This window comes from Sciurus vulgaris (genome assembly GCF_902686455.1).
Source record: "Sciurus vulgaris genome assembly, chromosome: 17".
NCBI lineage: Eukaryota > Metazoa > Chordata > Mammalia > Rodentia > Sciuridae > Sciurus > Sciurus vulgaris.
Window position 1 is genome coordinate 12,847,179 of NC_136478.1, and position 18,935 is coordinate 12,866,113.

The following is an 18,935-nucleotide window of genomic DNA, read 5'->3' on the forward strand; positions in this document are numbered from 1 at the left end:
TTCGTGTGATGGCGTCATAGCCCAGAAGAGAGAGCAAAGGAGATCAGAAAGCCTGCTCTGCTGCCAGTGTGCTCTCTGGGGACCCTGTGTGGTTCATGAGCTGAAGGTACACACAAGGTTTCTGACTCGTGTGCAGCCAGGTCAAGGAACTCCTCAGTTCCTGTCTGAAGCAGGAACCAGCTGCCTATCAGTCAGTTAGGGTGTGGGTGTCGCTAAAAAGTGGCACAGCCTCAGGGTAGGAGGTCCCACTTCTCACAGCTCTCAGTCACTGAGCCAGGGGCTCAGGATCAGTCTGGGGACCTTCATTCAGAGGCTCCTTCTCTCCACTGGGCACTCAGCCCCCAGGGGCAGCAGGTGTCTCCTCATCCCGCTGGGGTCAACTGACCAACTTCTACCCCACCCCAGGAGACCTTGTGAGCATTCCCACCAGATTTCTCCACTGTGTAATATTTGAAATATGGAGAAGCAGAGGGCAGTGTGTTTTCAAATTGTGGTGTGAACTAGCTGTGGGTTTTTATGAGCCTTTTGTTTTCCCATCTAGTTCATGAACTCTTCATGGGCAAAGACTGCCTTCTACTTAAACTCTCTCTTCTTCCCTCTCTCCCTCCTTCCTTCTTTACTTCTTGTCCTTTGAGCTTATTCTGGATACTTCTGTGTCTCCCTTTCCCTACTTGTAAAATCACAATAACAATAGTTTTCTAAATAAGTATTGCATGAGACTTGGGGAAGATGAAATGAAGCAGTCTTTAAAAATACTTGGTGTATACTAAGTGCTTATTCATCCAACCTGAGCCCCACAAGTAGTTTCTGTGCTTATTTCTGCTGGTTCCTCAGCTCCCATAGACTAGGGTGGGTCTCAGTTATCTCTGTCAACACCATAGAACAAAGCACACGGTCAGGAAGGTTCATTTAAGCAAAAATTGGACATATGGTAATAAAATAGAAAAATGTGCTATGATATGTTAGAAGACAATGGTTAAGGTGGAGGCTTTGTAGTCAGTGCAGAAACGGGGTGGGGCTATTGTGTGGGCCCAGGCACTGGGGCCTCAGCTTCAAAGGGGGATGCTCACCCCCATTCTCCAGGTTAGAGTGGTGCCTAGCACATGGTAAGTGCTCAGTTATTGTTATTGCTGCTGGTCAACTGCAGAGTCTTCTCTCATTGCTCCCAAAATCTCCATATTAAGGATTTGGTCTCATCCACCGTCTACAGAAAAGACTTCCTGCTTGAGAGATTTTTCTTTGTGCTCTGGAAAGCAGTTAAAAGAGCTTTTTCTCATAATAAAGATGTGAATTCGTTTGTACTGTATCGGTGGTCTTGCCCTAAGGCCTCAAAAGCAGGCATGTTACCTTTCATTCCAAAGATCAAAACTGCAGAACCAGGAAATGTAAAGGCACCTACACAGCTGGTGCTCAGGGCTCCGTGGTGACAGGGCTTGCTTCTCCAGGGTCTGAGGGACCGGCCAGGTTGTCGAGTCTCTGGGATACAATGAAGGTGGTCTTGCCCCTCAAACACTCTTCCAAGCAGTTGAAACCCCTTTCATAATCAGAGGCCCTTCTCTTTGGCTTAAGACTAGCCAGGGAAATACCATGGGCCTTATCAGTTACTTTGGTGGGCATTTTGTTCTTTGCTGCCTGGCGTCCATCCTATCCTTCTCTGGTCAGGTGCCTTCCATATTCCACTAGGAGCCAGCCTGTCTCAGGGATAACACTGAGCTCCAGGTTGTAGCTGGAGATACAGGAGTCCCTCAGAGCCAATGAGTTACTGCAAACCATTCATCAGGACTTACATGGAAGAAAGAACCTCTACCTCTTCCCTAGACTTAGAGAGGCATATGGAGAACTGGAGCTGCTGAGTCATCTTGAACCATGTGTGCAGGGCCTGGCTGAGAATGGAGCCAGCCTGGCAGAGGGCAGAGCCAAGAGGTGGTGGAGGAGACACCAGGTACAGGTGACATTGTCCCAGCCCTGGGTCAAGATGTGTCTGACATCTCAGTTACATGTTTTTATGTCAATTTGAGCCAGGCTCACTATTGCTTACAAACCACAGACTCCTTATGATACAGTAATAAAGCTGAGTTATAAAGTGAACCCAGTTTCAAAGCAGAGTTGGACTGGAAGACCATGAAGGGTACATAAGCACTCAAGTTGGCTGAGTCAGGGGTCTAGGAGATTGAATGATGGGTGTTGTCAAGATATCCATGTTTCAATCCCTGGGACCTGTGACTGCTATCTGGTATGGCAGAAGGGACTTTACAGATGAGACTGCATGAAGGCTCTCAGGAAGTGGAGATTATCCTGGACTATCTGAGTGAGTCCACTGATAAAATAACAGGAGGAAGCAGAGGATGGTACCACTCCAGAGAAAGGAGAGAGACAGACTGAGATCAGAAGACTCTTGGCTTTGGGCTTTGAAGATGGAGAAGAGGCTACGAGCCAAGAAATGCAGCTCTAGGAGCTGGGAAAGGCAAGGAGAGGGATTTTCCCTAGAGCTTCTGAGGGAGCAGAGGTGGCGGCCCTGGGAATACCCTGGCTTCAGTCCAGTGAGACTGATTTTAGACTTTCAACCCGCAGAACTGGAAGAGAATAAATCTGTGCTGCTTTAAACTGCCCTGTTTGTAATTTGTTACAACAGCCAAAGGAAATGAATATGGGGGATGGGGTAGTCCCTGTTCCTATTGGGCTCGTTCTTCGGGCTGTGAAATCCATCATCCTGGCTGAGACACAAGCAGGGAGAGGGTTAGGCAAAACACAGGAGCTGGAGGGGCAATAAAAACCTGCTTTGAGTTCTGCCCAAGGCCAATGTGGCCGCCGTCCTGATTCCGCCTGGGACTCCTCTGGTCCCTCGTCTGGGCTGCCTCTCCTCTAGCCTCAGTGCTCATGCTTGCTGTTCTCTCCAATCCAGACTATTCTCTGGGAGGTGAAAAAGAGAAAACTTTGAGGGCATAAGCTTAAAGTGTTTTAGAGGTGCAGGGCTGGTGGGAAAGGGAGCGATATTTATGGAAGGGACTTTCAGAAGCTTAGTTTAGAGAGGGGCACCTGCAGCCCTTGGATCCTGTGAGGCCTCCCCACATGCGCAAACTGATTTCAGGAGGAAATATCTCAAAACTGAAACCTGAAGCCATTCCCAAGGCTCAAGGAGGCTCAGCCACCTGTTAAGGTCATACAGGGCAGGTGGGGTTGGGTGTGATGAGTGGTGGAGTGTGTGCTTAGCATGCACGAGGCCCTGGTTTGATTCCTAGCACTGCTAAAAAAACAAAACAAAACAAAACAAAATGACAAGCCCCCCAAACTGAAACAAAACACACTGAGGAGAGGCTGGAAGTGAGACTGACTCAGAGGCCCCGCCCTTAGGCAGCACACTGTAGTGTCTGGGGACAGCTGTGGTTTAAGGTCACCCAGTGCCTACTCCTGTGGGATTCAGTAAAGCTGTTTCTTTTGAAAGAAAAATAAAGGACCACATGTCCCCTAAACATTTGTTTTCTTTTTACGTTGATGGGCAAAGCAAGGAACTGCCCCCACGATGGGTCTGGGCTCATCTGGCTACAGGGAGGAGTTGAGTGGAAGACTGGAGGCAGCCTGGACCCGATCTTCCTGAGTCACACAAGGGCCACGGTCAGGCTCTGGCCTTGATGAATGAAGCCTGGTATAAGAAAGGGATTTTCTGTATTTTGTCAGAAGGAAGGGGAGTCTGGGTTGCTCATCTTGGTGTCCAAATACTCTGTAGTTCCAATACTTTAGGATTCTTGCAATGAGGGAATGAAGAAGAGGACAGGACCCCTGGAGGACCTAGAAAGAGCCATCAATTTGGGAGTGCTTGGCAAATCTTGGGGACAGCTGCACTTTACAGACATACCTCATCTAACCCTGACAACTCTTAGGCCTCCACACTGTCCACAGTTTACAGGTGAGTAAACCAGGGCACAGGGTCACGTGGACAGGAGGACAGAGCGTGGATTCCAACCTTCCACATCTGAGTCCACCATCCAGGATCTCAACTACCACGAACAACGTATCACCTCTTAGAAAAGTTCCACTTGCGGAGCAACAGGCCGAGGGAAGATGAAGTCACTGACTGAAGCACCAGAAAATGAGGCTCCCTCCACCCTCCTGGAGGCCCTTCCATCTCTTCTTCCAATCAACACAGGCAACTGGTGCTCATCACAGAAAAATCAATGTGAGAGCATGTTCCTTTGTTGCAGGGCTTGGCTCCCCTAGGCCTTTGCATTTAATTTATTTATAATCTGATTTGGAAATGAGGAGCTGAAGCAGTCCTTGGAGATTTCTTGGGCCCTGCATTCTGGGTTGTAGCAGCGTCTTGGTGCTGCGGCTCCCTGAGGGCTGGATCTTCAGTCCAGCCTCTTAAAGGTAAAGGCTGGTTCAAGTCCAGGCTGGTTCAAGTCCTCTCTTACAGAGGTGCTGTGAAGCACCATGTTCTTGTCAAGCTTCCTGGCTACACTGAAGAGACAGACCCGGTGGAGGCTGAGTCCTGTGTGACAGCTCGGCCAACAGGCATGGCCAGCCCTTGCTGTTCACACCAATGTCCTCGTCACATGGTGTATGTGAGGGGGACAGACTGCCGTCTGACCACAGCCTGTCTAGAATCCTGCCTTGGACATGAACCCACGTGGATCAGTGTGTCTTTAGGGCTTCTCTCCCCTTTGTGAGTACTTCCTTAGCAGGCTTGTCCATTTGACTCTTTCTCTGTTCTTATGTGGGATATGAAGGCCAACTTGGATGTGACACATGCAGGCTGGCAGGTGTATGTGTTGTGACAGGAGTACTCAGAATGTCCAGGCACCCTTTTACCCGACCAATACCAGGAAAATAAACCCCTCTTTTATGCTTTTGGTTCTTTTATGGACTGTAAGCTTTAGAAGAATTCTAACTGGAAAAGAAAGGTTAGTGTTGATGTAACTGATAAAAGTGACCTTTAGCCAGCGTTTTTATGTTTTTCGGATACACACAGAAAGAGACTGGAGGGCAGGTGGCTTTTTTCTTTTTCTTTTTTCTTTTCTTTTCTCTTTCTTTCTTTCTTTCTCTCTCTCTCTTTCTCTCTCTCCCTCTTTCTTTCCTTCCTTCTTTCTTTCTTTCTTTTTTTTTTTTTTGTCTATCCTAGATGCCATTTATGCCTTGAACCTTTCCATTTGGCAGATACCAGAAAGCTGACAGAAAAGAATCTTAAACTGGTTATGAAGCCATACCTTTTTCTACAAATTCCCAGAAAGGAGCAGACGATGAACTAAGAAATACTCTGAGAGGACCTAGTCTGGGACTCTGGAGGTGACAGGACAGATGTGCTCTGGGCCTTACAGGAGTTAAGAGCCCACTGGGAAGATGGACAGTGAATGGTAAGTACAGGTGTGATGCACACCTCCAAGGAGGCGGAGCGGCCAGGGCCCACAGCAGGGCATCCGGCCTGGGCAAGGTCTCAGAGAAGGCCTCCCCGGAGGAAGGATGTGGAAGCTGAGACTCGAGGAGGGGGCAGGAGGTGTCTCGGAGGGAGTGGGGAAGAACTCCCAGCTCTTCCAGAGGGTGCAGCTGGACAGAAACAACACTGGATGGGACAGAGGCTGGCAGGTTAGATAGAGAAAGAAGATGAATGTGGTGTGTGTTGAGGAGAGAGCCAAGTAGGAAGGAACTGGAGAAGAACTCAGGCCCCAGCATCTGCAGAACCTGGTAGAATGGCATGCTGTTTTGTACCTGATTCTAAGAAGCCTGGGTACTTGTTAAAGACTTAAATCAGGGCAGCCACATGCTTGTCACTTGATGTTTATGTGGAGCATGTTGGACATGAATCACCTGGGAGGCATCCAAGAGAAGAATTCAGGAATGCAATGCACTTGGAAGTCTAGTGTAGGGTGGAGGGTAGATACACATTTGGAAGCCTCAGGAAGAGATTGACTAAAGCCACAGGGGCCAGTCAATCATCTGGAAGAGAAGAGGCCTAGTCCTATGACTTCAGTGCAGTTGTTACTGGCAGAGAGCTGAGAAGAAGTCAAGTGGATAAAAGGAAAAGCAGGAGAAGATGGCATTCTACAGGTTGAGAAAGGAATCTGTGGTCAACTGTGCTGAAGGCTGCTGAGAGTTATTTTGTTGAAAACCTTGACTCTTATTCTCTTGATTACAAGTCTTGCCCCTGCCTCCAACAGAACCTAAATTCCTCATGAAATTCCAGGCCCCTCACACAGTACTGCCAATGCACCTCCTCACCACACTCCTCTCCCATAATGTCCTCCAGCCGAGTGAGTCTGAGTTCCCACCATGTGAATGTGCTCTCTGGTGGCACTGTGGTTAGGTACCTGGAATTTGTTCTCTAGCATCCCGTTCTCTCGCCTGTCAGTGTTGGTTGGAGATCTTTCCCCTCACACCTGCTCCAGCCTCAGTCCTCCAGAGGTCACCATTTGTAGCCCCTGGTGTGGAGCATGTGGCCAGGCCAATGAGGATTAGTGCATCGCCTTTCCAATCAGGGGTGGGGACAGGAAATGTGATTTAAGTCGGTCTAATCAGAGTGAATCTCCTAAAAGTTCTGGGACAAATTGCTTATGCTCTTTCTAGAGGTTCAGGGTTTGGAAAGATGTGGTCCCAATAATGCTGGCAGCCGTTTGGTGACTATCAGAGAAAAGCTAGTCTGAGAATGAGCTCAACACACCAAAGCAAGTAGAGTCTAGAGACAGAGAACCTGGCTCTGATGATGGTATTGTTAGAATTGCTTTAGGCCAGGCCAGAAGCCAGGATAAAGCTGGGCTTTTGAGTTTGGGAATCAATGCCTTTCCTTTTAATTTTCATTTAGGGTCAGGTTTTCAGTGATTTGCAACAAAATGAATCCATGAATTCTAAATAACATGGACTTGCTGTTCTGTTCCTTAGAATACTTTTCTGCCTCTCTGGAATATGTAACCATGACTCCTAAGTGCAGACTCTACTGACTCTGCTGGGCAGGGGCACCCCCTTCCTCAGAGCCGGACATTGCAATGGTCCACCACGGTCTCTACATCTGCTTCCCTCACAAGCCTCAGGACAGGGATCATGTCTTGTTCACCTTTATGTCCCTGATGCCTCACACAATATTCAGTCCATAAGAGCTATTTATCAAATATTTTCTAAGTGAGGCTCTGATTGAATGAATGAACAAATGAATTATAAGCAGAGATATCAAGAGATAGGAAGATACTGCAGAAAGGAAAAATGGTTTCTTAAATCAATGAAAAATAAGTATCTCATTTTCAGTATTGGCCAAGTAAATTTTCAAAATATCATTTTAATTATGGAAATGGTCTCTCAAAAATGAAAAAAAAATAAAGGATCTTCTTGCTCCCAGATGGAATAAATTCATTTAGCAGTGTTACATCAGAATAATTTCATGAAATCTGGTATTTGAAGTGCATTAGGTCAGGTTGACTGATTTTTCCTTAATTATTTTAAATGTTCGCCATCTACAGAATTTCATTCCAAACCTAAACAGTCCATGGCATTTAATGAGCAGGCTCTGATGCTCAGGCCCAGGACTGGCTGCCAGCTTCAATGCTACAGTGGGTTATCATTAGATGTCTACGGAAGACATCCAGAGGAAGCCAGCGTTACCGTGGTAACAAGCACAGGAAAGAAAAGGGTGGCTGTCATATATGAGATGAGGATTATGTACAGGAAATACTGACAAGCCACCAAGGAAATAGTACAAGGTCTCCTCAGGAATGGCCAAGCAACATCCACATGCAAAAAAGTGAGCTGTCAAAAAAATCCAGTAAGGAAATATATGAAGCCCATCAGTCCTGGCTGCCAACCAAGAAGAAAAGCATGGCTTACCACCACCCATTATTTTATAACCCTGTATGTGTCTATACATATAACGACTAGGAACCAGAACAGAAATCCACTGAACTATTCAGAACAGGCTGTATAGCTCAGTGGGGCACATACTTAATGTATGGGACTACTCAACCCATATTTTGTTTTGAAATGTTTTTTGTTTGAAATGCTTATGACAATTCTACAAGCAACAAAATAAATAAATAAATAGATAGATAGATAATCAGACCTATATCAAACTAAAGAGATTTTTCATAGCAAAGAAAATATCTACAGAGTGAAAAGGCAACCTATGGAGTAGGAGAAAACATTTGCAAACTATAAACCTGGCAAGGGGTTAATCTCCAAAATATATATATATATATATATAAAACTCCTACCACTCAAGAGCAAACTCAAATCCAAACCCAAACCCAAAAAACTAATTTCCCAATTAAAAAATAGCTAAGGACTGAAATGGACATTTCTTCAAAGATATATGCATGGAAAATAGGTATATATTAAGAAATGCTCAGTGTCACTAATCATCAGGGCAATGCAAATCAAAAACACAATGAGCTGTCACCCTGTTAGGGTGGTATTAGCCATCAAAAAAAAAAAAAAAAAAAAAAAAGAAACAAACAAAGAAAGAAAGTGTGGAGATACTGAAGCTCTTGTACACTATTGCTTCTGAATATTTATGTAAAAGAATTGAAATTAGGATCTCAAAGAGAAACTCATACTCCCATGTTTATTACAGCAATATTCACAATAGCCAAGATGTTGAAACAACCTAAATGCCCATCAACAAACAAATAGATACATAAAATGTGGCATTTAGAAACAATAGGATAGAATAATTCAGTCTTACAATGAAGGAAATTCTGCAATATGTGGCAACATGGGTAAACCTTGGGGACATTATGTTCAGGAAATAAGCCAGTCCCACAAAGTCAGATACTGCACGAGTCTTGTTATTTGAGTTTTTTAAAAATAGTCAAATCCATAAATGAAAGAGTGGAAGAATGGTGGTGACAGAGGCTGAGGGGAGGGGAAATGGATTTCGGTTAAGCGAGAGAACTAAGTTCTAGAGAATTTAACGTTGCACCTACAAGTGAGCAAAACTGTAGAGTACACCTAAAATGTGTTGAGGTAGATCTCGTGTTGTGTTCTTATCCCAACCAAATAATAAGTTAAGAAACTCTACAACTTTATTTTTAGTGATAGATTTCTCATGATCTAACCACTAGACTCAAAATGAGAAAAGGCATATGATATTGCTTTGCTAATGTGGTGGCGACTCGGACCTTCAAAGATGTCATACATGCTTTTCTTGTTTGGAAATCTAGGATGGACCATGACTTCAGATCTTGGTCAGTTCTGTCAGTAATCAGTAGTTAGGGCTAAAAGTATTCATGAAAGGCCAGTATGAACACAGGAAAGAGGAACACAGGAAACCCAGTACAATGCCTGAAAGAGGAAATGAACAAACAGCAGAGGTCTGGGATTTCTGTACCTTATCTTATTTTCCTCATCGTCCACAAGGAAGAACCAGCGGAACTTCACAACCAAGGGGCTGCTGTTGGTGACTGTAATGTAGCGGATGACCTCGGTGTCATTCAGGATACAGCCAAAATCTACCTCCATGGTCTCGAAGCTGAGGTTGGGATAATGTACTTCCCCACGCAGGTTCAGGCTATCGACCTGAGGGTGTTCCAGGTACCTAATTGCCAGCACTTCTTCTGCAACCCAGTTGTTGAAATCGTTTCTGAAGCAAGGGTCGAATTTGACCAGGAGGTTTTTTTCTTCATCCGTGTTCAGTTTAATAGGCTACAATCAAGATAATGGGGAATTATCAACTTTTATACTATGAATTTCCAATATAATACATGAAATAGGACAACTGAGGTCATTTATATATTTGTATACACATATACAAACATACATATTAGTGTATCTACACACACATGTATTGTATGTAATTAAGCAGCCGATTCTATGGTTTCCTCCAAAACTCAGGGTGAGCTTTGATTGGCAATGCCAGGAGGCGGGACCTGGTGGGGGAGTTCAGTTCACAGGGGTGAAGCACTCAGTAGTAGATCAATACCTTTCTTGCAGGCGTGAGTCCTGCTCTCCTGGGATGGGATCAATATTGGGAGAGTGCACTGTGATAAACTGAGGTTGCCTCTTGGGTCCTCTCTTCTATACACGCCTGTGTGCCCTTCTGCTTACTGCCAAGATTTGAAGTAACACAGGGCCTTCACTAATGTCTTGCTTTCAGACTCCCAGATTCCGAGCAGTGTGCCAACAAACCCCTATCCTTTATAAATCACCCACTTTCACCTAATTCTGTTATACCAACTGAAAGCAGACTAAGACAGCTAGTATACAGAGTTCTGGACCCACACACACATTCGTTAAAAATGACAGCAGAGAAAATTTGGAGAGGGATTATTTGGAGGAAAAGATTTTGTGGGACCGCAAGGATTGAGGGATTGTAAAAGGCCAAGTCTGCAAAGAATAACGACTGTTAAATATTCTTAACAGAAAATAAATTAGGTTGTGAAATGTTCTTGCTAGACAAGTGGGAAAGTTCTTTGCTTAAGAAATTTTAAAAAGGCTTTTGAAATCACTGGGTTGGAGGGTCTGTACAGAGTGACCCAGAAACTGACAGATTAGCTAATTTAATTCCTTTCCAATGTCTGCAATCCTGACTCTTTAAGCACAGTGTTATCCACTGTCCAATGTTTTCTATTCAACACAAAGTCACACCCTGGAGAAGTACAGTTTGTTTGGTAGGTTTTATTTGTTCTTTTCTCTTTTTGATTCAAATTTCCAAGTGTTCCTTAATGTTCCTGTCTGCAGTAACACCTTCCCACAGAAAGGCTGGCCCTGAGTTGGGTTTTTTAGACATTGCTCAATTTCCACATTTAATTGCCTCCAGAGCCAGCTCATGATATGGCAGGAAGGGCCCGAGGCATGGAGAAGAATGAACGTGTCCAGTACCCCTCACCTCTCCACTGGGTTCAAATGGTTCAGGTATTTAACTGTGTACATGGTTAGATGGTTTCCACCAATAAAGTCAATCACCTGATCCAACAATGAGAGAGAAGGAGAGAAAGAGAAGCGGGGAGAGAGAGAGAGGCCCAATCCCATCTGAAAATCACGCTGGCCACCTATCTTTTGATCTTACCATGGACATACAAGGCTGGGCACACTTTAGAACCCACCCTTGTAAACCATGACATCTACACATTTGGTATTGCAAGGTTCAGTGTTTAAATATCTTTGAAGATTGAAAATAAAATTTTTCCCTCAGTGGAATGGTTTTGTTGTTTTATAGAAACATCTATTAAATTTATATTTTATATATAAAAATACAAAAATTAAATTAGAAATTCATCAAAAAGTTCACCATATATTGTTTCTCAGAGTTAATATTTGGTAAATGTTAATCCAGACATGATTTATGAATAATAGAATTTTATACAACTGACATTACATATACTCTAGTATTTTTATTAAAAATACATGTTTGAATTAAAAAAAAAAGCTTAAGACATTTTTCCTAGTCAAGGAATATTAATTTCCAAGATTAAGAACTCTGGAGTCAGATTGTTTGCATCTTGATCCAGGTTCTGCTAGTTGCTAGCTGTGTGGCCTTGGCAAAGTATTGGGTCTTAGTTCCTCTATCTGTAAGACAGGCATAACAACAGTACCTACCACTTTTTAAGAGGATGAAATGAGTTATTATAGATGTAAGGTGACTCAGGTACAGTGCAAGTGCTATGTCACTCTTAGTTATTACTATTATCCTCTTACAATCAAGCAAAGGATGGTTCAATATTAACTAGTTTTTATTGACTCCTGGCCATAAAATGGGATGGAGTCAGCACACTTATGCTTTGCCTTGCTCTCAATTTTTGCTTGGTTGCAGTGATTTTTAAAAACGGAGGTTGAAAAACCCTCTGCCCTGAAAGCCCAGCTGCCAAAGTTGTGTAATTTCAGTTAATTGGATTGAGGGCTTCCTACCAGTCTTCCTCAGAGTCTTTTTTTAATCATCCCTCAGTGCCTTATTTGATTCTTCTGGACATTTGTGTCTCATTGGCAAATTGGTTTGTCATCAAATTGGTTATTCATCAGCATGAATGCTTTTTCAATGATTCCTTGTATCGGGAAAGTGCCTGTTTGTTGAGTATTCTCAGAGGATACTTTGGCTGGTTATAAAACTCATGGGTCACACTTCCCCTCAAAACTCTGCAGTCATTGTTTCATTGTCATCTTGCATTCAGTTATTGAAGTCTGACGTTAATATAAAATATCCCTTTGATGGGTTGTTCCTGCTTCAATGTCATAGGATTCCTTGAGTCCTGTGACTCTGCTAAGATATATCTCACTCTTGAATGTTCAATGTCATTTTGTCCCAGGCCTTAATTTTAAAAATATTTAAAACACATTTCATTTATATTTTGAGAACAATGAAAAGCAAATCACCTTATGCCCAATGCTCCACCTCTTACCTTCCTATGAGGTTAACAAGCTTACAAGTGTCTTATCTATTGTTGTAGACATATTCTGGGGACATAAAATCACATTTACATGTTTCTTTTTACCTTTCACACATGAGAATATAATAGGTACCCTGTTCTGCATTTTATTTCTCTCACTGGGAGAGAGGGAGCTGCCTCATTCTTTGTAGTAGTTGCATTTAATTTGATCACACAATTCTGCCATCACCTAATAAACCAATCTCCTACTGAAGGATGTTGGCTCCCAATCTTTTACCCTTATAATCAATTTTGCAGTGAATACCCCTGTATATATGTCATCTTGTATGTTGGGTCTATAGCATAGCATTCCATTCCTAGGTGTGGAATTACCAGTCAAAATGCATGGACATTTAAAATCTAGATACCTATTGCCATATTACCTTCCAGGGTACACTGCCCCACATTGTACAAGACTGTCTGCTTCTACATGCTTTCCCTAACACTAAACTCTATCCAAATTTTGTTTGCCAATCTGATAGGTTAGAATGTATTTCATAGTAATTTTAATTTGTATTTCCTCAAATATGAACAAAGTTGAACATATTTGAGAGCCAGGCACAGTGGTGCATGTCTGCGATCCCAGCAACTTGGTAGGCTGAGGCAGGTGGGTCACAAGTTCAAAGACCGCCTTGGGAACTTAATGAGGCCCTAAGCAATGTAACAAGACCTTATCTCAAAGTAAAAAAATACAAAGGGCTGAGGAGATGACTCATTGGTTAAACACCCCTAGATTCAATCCCTGGTACCAAAAAGAAAAAAAAAAAATAATCCATTTTATTTTTCTTTCTGTGAATCCTATGTTCATTTCCTTTGCCCATTTTTCTACTGAATTGTTGGTATTTTTCTTCTTGATTTATGAAAGCTCTTTATTTTTTAATTACATGTGTGTTTTGATTAGGGTTATATGTGTAAATAATATGAGGCGGAATTGTATATAAGAAACTAATTCCTGATCCACCCTGACATCTCAACAAGTCAGAGGCTTCCATTTCTTAATTTTGTCATAAAATTAGTCTACTGAACAGTTTCCTTGGTCATGATCAAGCTAGATACCAGAATGGGAAATGAGGGGGGTCTTACTCTGGGGTACAACACTGATGACATCAGAGGCATGAGGTTTCCTCAAACAGTTTGATCAATATCTCTAGGGAAAAACCCACTATTTTTGTCTTGGGGGTAAAAGCCAGCTATCCACACTTTCTGGGTGGGGTCTGGTACACACAGAATCCCCACACAAGTGTTACGTTTTCTTGTCTTCTTGCTTAGGATCATTTCCTCTCCTCTGAATCTTTCAGAGGTGTTAGCTGGCTTTCTCCTTATACTTGAACAAGACCCACTCATTTACAGAATCCCTGGGGAGGAGCAGAGGAGAGTGCAGTGCTGTGCAACCCACAGCCAGGCAGGAGCATTGTCTGGGGCGCCCTCTCACTAAGTATTCTGTCCCCACTCTTCCCAAAGATCCATCTCTCATGGGGCTGCCGAAAAGTCTCCTGAAGTCTCAGATGCCCTCGTCTGAGATCTCTCGAGTGCGCCTGCTAGGCCTTGCTTCTTCACACCACTTCTCCACCAGCTGACTTCCCAGAGGGCAGGGCGGAGCAAAATGGTATGTGAGGACTGATTCCCCTTGGGTCCTCCTTTCCCGCAGCTCTGCAGTGTCACTTGGCCATGGCAAACCATTCTCACTGGCGTCTGCCTGTCCCGCAAAGGACTCTGGGGACTGTCTTGCAGGGCTTGTCCCAGAGGAGGCAGCAGTGAGCTCACCGCCTCCTCCCTCAGCCTGGTTCTGATTTCTCAGTGTATGGACATAGGCTTGCTGGACTGGGGACTGGGCTTGGCTACTTCTTCATTTTCTCGAGTATGGGGTTTTGGTTGGATTTGAAGGAGAACTAAAAGCTCTTTATTATCGCTAGCAGGAAGTCACTGCTTCCTGTTGAATGGTTTCATTATGGGTGGGGGAAGGATTATCACAGTGAGCTGAAGTTCTCATACCATTAATGATGGCACTCCTACTGACTGATGTTGAAGTTTATTTATTTTATTCTCTGTACCTTTCTCTGTTCATTTCCCAGATCCTTTATGTATTTTTTTTTCTGAACAAGTTAGGCAGTGTATCATTATTATTCTCTTCCTTTTCACATACACAACCCCTATCAAGTTACCTCAGAAGTTGCAGGCAACAGGGATTTATCAGTTTCACATATAAAGAAGGGTCCTGTTGTTGAAAGCAGCATGGTTACAGGCAGGGTGGAAATGTTCTTTATGGCCAAGGGCTGGTAATCAGGTTCCAGGGCAGTGTTTGGTTTCTGTGGAAAAAGAAAAAAAAAAAAAAAAAAAAAAAAAAAGAAGCAAATCAAGTCGTGGTAAGTTTGATAAGCTTTTGGCAACATTCATTGGTAAAAAGCTTAGTGTTCCCCCCTTATATATTTATGTCTTCCCTGGTAGAGGTTTAGATAAATCATGTGGAATGATACACAGTGGACCCCGGAAGAGAGAACCTGCATAACCCAGAAAACAGGGATGAGATTTCTGACTTCTGTTGCCCACTTGAAAATACCTGGAGAAGCCCTGCTTTAGATAGAACTATTACACAGAACTTTCCACAGTGTCACAAAATAAAGTCTAACACCCTAGTGATATCTTGTGAAAGAATCTAGATATCGCTGCAGCAGCTAACCATTTTGCCCTTATGTAATTCTTTTTCTATGCTTAAAATACCCAATCTGCAAACATACTTATCTTGCTATATTGACAAATGCTTATAACTATTTCCTGTAAAATTTTCCTGATAGCAGCAGGATAGTTGATTTAGAAGCATCTCCTCACTTTGTTCATCTATAAGATTTATTTTATTTTTAGCCAGAGAAAGCATCTGAAATGGATCTTAAGCTAGATGTTTCCACTCAGACTGGATTGTTCTCATTCAGATGTTGCCACATTATTCCTCCTGTGCTCTGGAAAGGGGGCCCTTCAGTATCAGCTGGAGGAGACCAGAAACCTTAATATCTGGCCTCCAAAGAGAACTTGCCTCCAACCATTCCTGCCTCTTCCTGTAACTGTATCCTGCTTTTCCAGGCCTCTGTGACTTGACTTGCCTTTTCACCTTGTTCTAATTTTAGTTAAGTCCCATTTTCACACTGAGATCTGACTCCATCTTCCAGCGTTTGTCCAGGAAAGTCTTCCTTCTACAGTGGTTCCTGAGTCCTCTAGCCTTGGCTGAGCTTGGGTGGCTGGCATCTTCTGCCTTGAGTCTCCTTCCTCAGTAGAACCCCACTACCTCCTGTGTATACCCCGGGTTACTTCAGGGGTCTGGCCTAGCATTTGCCATGCGAGGCCAGCTGTTGATTCCTCCCTCTACTACGGTACCATGGACACCACGTGGACTCCGCATGTGCAGGTTGCATACTGCCATTTAGAGGGGGATGAAGCAGCACATTTGGGCCTACTGAGTAACAGGCTACATGGAGAACTGTCTACCCAGTGACCTTCCCTGAAGGCTGCTGTGTCACTGCAGATGGCTTTGAAGTGAAGAAGCCACACTTGGTTGGTTTTGGCAAGAGGCCATTCAGAGGTTAGTGATGAGACGGAGCTGAAGCCCAGAGAAGCCGATCTATTTTAAAATGACCCCTTCTCTCTGGGTTGTTTGTCTCCCTGAATATCAGCCGACAGAATTTGCTGCTAGAACTTCATGAAGCAAACGGGGCTGAAAGTTTCAATTGACCTTTTCAATCCCACTGAGATGTGGTCTCATCTCCGTGGCTTGTGAATGGTACAGTCATTATAAAGTAGATCAGACCTGAGGAAGCAGTTATAGAAAAGCCCTTTTCAGAGACAGGGCTCAGATCATTATATTCTAAATCAGATGCCCTGCCTCAAGCTGACAACACAGAGGCAGAACAGATAATTGGGTGTTAGACAATTAAACCAGAAAACCAAGGCCTAACAGGTCCCCTTGCCCACTTGGGGTAATGAAGCTGCATTTCCTCCCCATCCCTGATGTAGATTAAATCTGAGCAGGAAATGAACGATGAAAAATACGGTGGTAGGAGAGATTTCAAACGTCTGCTGTTGGGGGAAGGAGAGAAGGATCAAAACAAACAGCAGGGGGCTGTGGTTCAACTCCCTTTTTAATCCAACAAGAAGTTATTGCAGTATTCAGAATATCTGCATATTTTAATATAGCGATAAACTCAAACGATAGACATTTAAGCAAAATATGCTACCCCCACCCGCCAAAAGGTATAAGGATATAAAGAGAAGAAAAGGAGCATTACTCACATTTTTTATGTTTATGGATTGAAAGTTCTAGCAGCAAGAAACTAAGCTGAATATTTAACATACACTGTCTTACACAGAATAGCTATTCAATAAATATTCACTGAATTCTCTCTGAATAGCTGCATTCAGGGAAAATATGATGCCACCAAATTCCGGGCAGCTGTTGCCAATAAATATCTTTCTTGATTACTTACACAGGAAGAATTCAACACAGAGCCGTGAAACTTCATAACTGCAGCAGGGAACCTCATAGTATTCCTTCCTAGGTGGCTCATGGAGCTTGTTAGCTTCATGTGTACCTGTGCTGTCACTGAGAGCCTGATTTGACTTCCTCAGTGCCCACCTTGCCCCAGGTCTGCTCGGCCAGGGTCTTTGCTGAGTCTTTCTGCCCTGTACATTGTAAGTGTCTAATACACTTGGCAACTATTGCTGATATGAACTGAATGAGTACCTCTCAACTCTCCTACTGTCTCCTCGCAGAGCACCTCAGCCATGGTGGTGCTCAGCAGACTTTTATTTTAATGAACAAAATATCTGCTATCAGGATAACTGGCCTTGAACACCCTCCTGCAAACCTCCAGGTAATGAAGGAACCCCAGAGCATTCCCCCACGACCGGTTAGACACTGCCAAACCCAGCACTTTTGTATGACGGTGTAGATGGTGGAACAGTGGCTTCCGTTATGCGTGGTCTTCCCAGTGGGCGGGGCACATGGTCAGGGAAGGACTATTGGCATTGCTGTCTCTCTAGCTCCTAACAAAATGTCCAACACGTGAGAGGCCTGGTAACATTTCCTCGGCCGCCAGCATGACTATCTCAATGAATAAATCTCACGGTGTCATTCTCCTCTGGGAAGCCCTCCAGTGGCCACCAGAACGAAGCCCAAAGGCCTGAGCATGCCTCCCAGGTGCCACACACACCTGGACCCTGCCTTCCCTCCAGAGACCTCCCACCATTTTGGCATCTTCTCTGTCCAGGGTGGCCTTTCAGTTCCTCATGCTCACTAGGCCCTTTCCCAGGTCCTTCTCACGACTTGTCCCTTCTGCTCATAATTCTTTCCCCTTCCTCATCACCAGATGAACTTCTAGTTTTACTTCAAGTCTCAACTTGAGGCACTTGCTCAAGGAAGCTGCCATATGGACAAATAAGGCCACGTCCCCGCTCCGTAGGCTCACAGCACCTCACACCTCTTCTGCACAGCAATGTTCATAACTAGAACCGAAACAATTACATTTTGACAATTCATTCACAGTCTATGACCTCGACAAGGCTCTTAGCTTGTGTGATGTTGTCTTGTTTAACAGATTTTCAGCACCAGCACAGTCCCTGACTCAGAACCGACATTTCATAAATGCCTGTTTTTAGTGGTAAATTATTCTAGGGTGGAAACTTGCCTAGGAGTAGGTCAAGTCTACTGTGATATCTCCTCCACCCCTTCACCATCTGGACCCCTGCCCTGGGCAGCAGCCATTCCCATCACTCCCCTGGCCCCTGACTCTCCCGTTTATTGCCTGACCTTAATGGCCATAAGTCATGGACACACATGGCCATAAAAATTGAAGAGGCTGAATCGGATAATTTAAGCTGATTGTTCTTCAGCCGTGTTAGCGGCTCCACATAGCTTAACCTGTATGAGAATGAAAACAGAGTCTACTGCGTAGGGATTTTGTGAGGGATGATTGGGAAAATACAAATAATGAACATGACTCAATGCCTAATCAATAAGTGGTAGCTATTCTTACTGGTTATTTAATTATTGATGATTATATTCCAACCCTTTCTCTACTGTGACAGTCATCTTACCCAAAGTAAAATGAACATTCACTCAACAGAAAAGCATGTGCAGTGCGTTGGAATACCCTTCACTTTAGTCTTACGCACCAGGAACGAGGGAAGTAGGATATCCATCGCAAAGGATTGTAGGTTTAGATTCAGAATGTTTAGTTGAACACATACTGGCTTCTGAAGCTTAAAAAACATCGGCCGGATAATGGCTGGAATGGGATTCCATTAATTTAGCTTCCCAAATGAAAATGTGAACATGTTGAGCCCCGAGCCGGAGCACCCAGCCCTCCCTAGCATAGTCCTACTGACCTTCTCCAGTCGGTATGTGAGCTGCTTGGTGGAAAACTGGAGGAGCGGTGCTATAAATTCACAGATGACAGTCACAGCCATCACCAGGCTCTTCCCCTTCTGGGCTCCAATGATGGCATGGCACACCAGCTTTTCTTTGACTATCTGCAGACAAGATACATGGGCCTTTTCAGAACAACCGTAACTCAGAAAACCTAGTGACCCATCAAGAGCAAACAGATTCCAAACTGT

At 43.9% G+C, this 18,935-nt stretch overlaps 1 protein-coding gene across 9 annotated transcripts in view; it reads right to left on the minus strand.

The window, feature by feature from the left end:
* The window catches only part of HYDIN (HYDIN axonemal central pair apparatus protein), a 427,212-nt gene that overhangs the window by 181,782 nt on the left and 226,495 nt on the right, over positions 1 to 18,935 (minus strand). For all 9 annotated transcript variants that reach the window (XM_079117081.1, XM_079117080.1, XM_079117074.1 and 6 more), the window contains 3 exons: positions 18,705 to 18,848; positions 14,495 to 14,638; positions 9,302 to 9,615 (listed from right to left, as the gene is read on the minus strand). In XM_079117081.1, the coding sequence (XP_078973207.1) occupies positions 9,302 to 9,615; positions 14,495 to 14,638; positions 18,705 to 18,848 (602 nt within the window). The remainder of the gene's footprint in view (positions 1 to 9,301; positions 9,616 to 14,494; positions 14,639 to 18,704; positions 18,849 to 18,935) is intronic.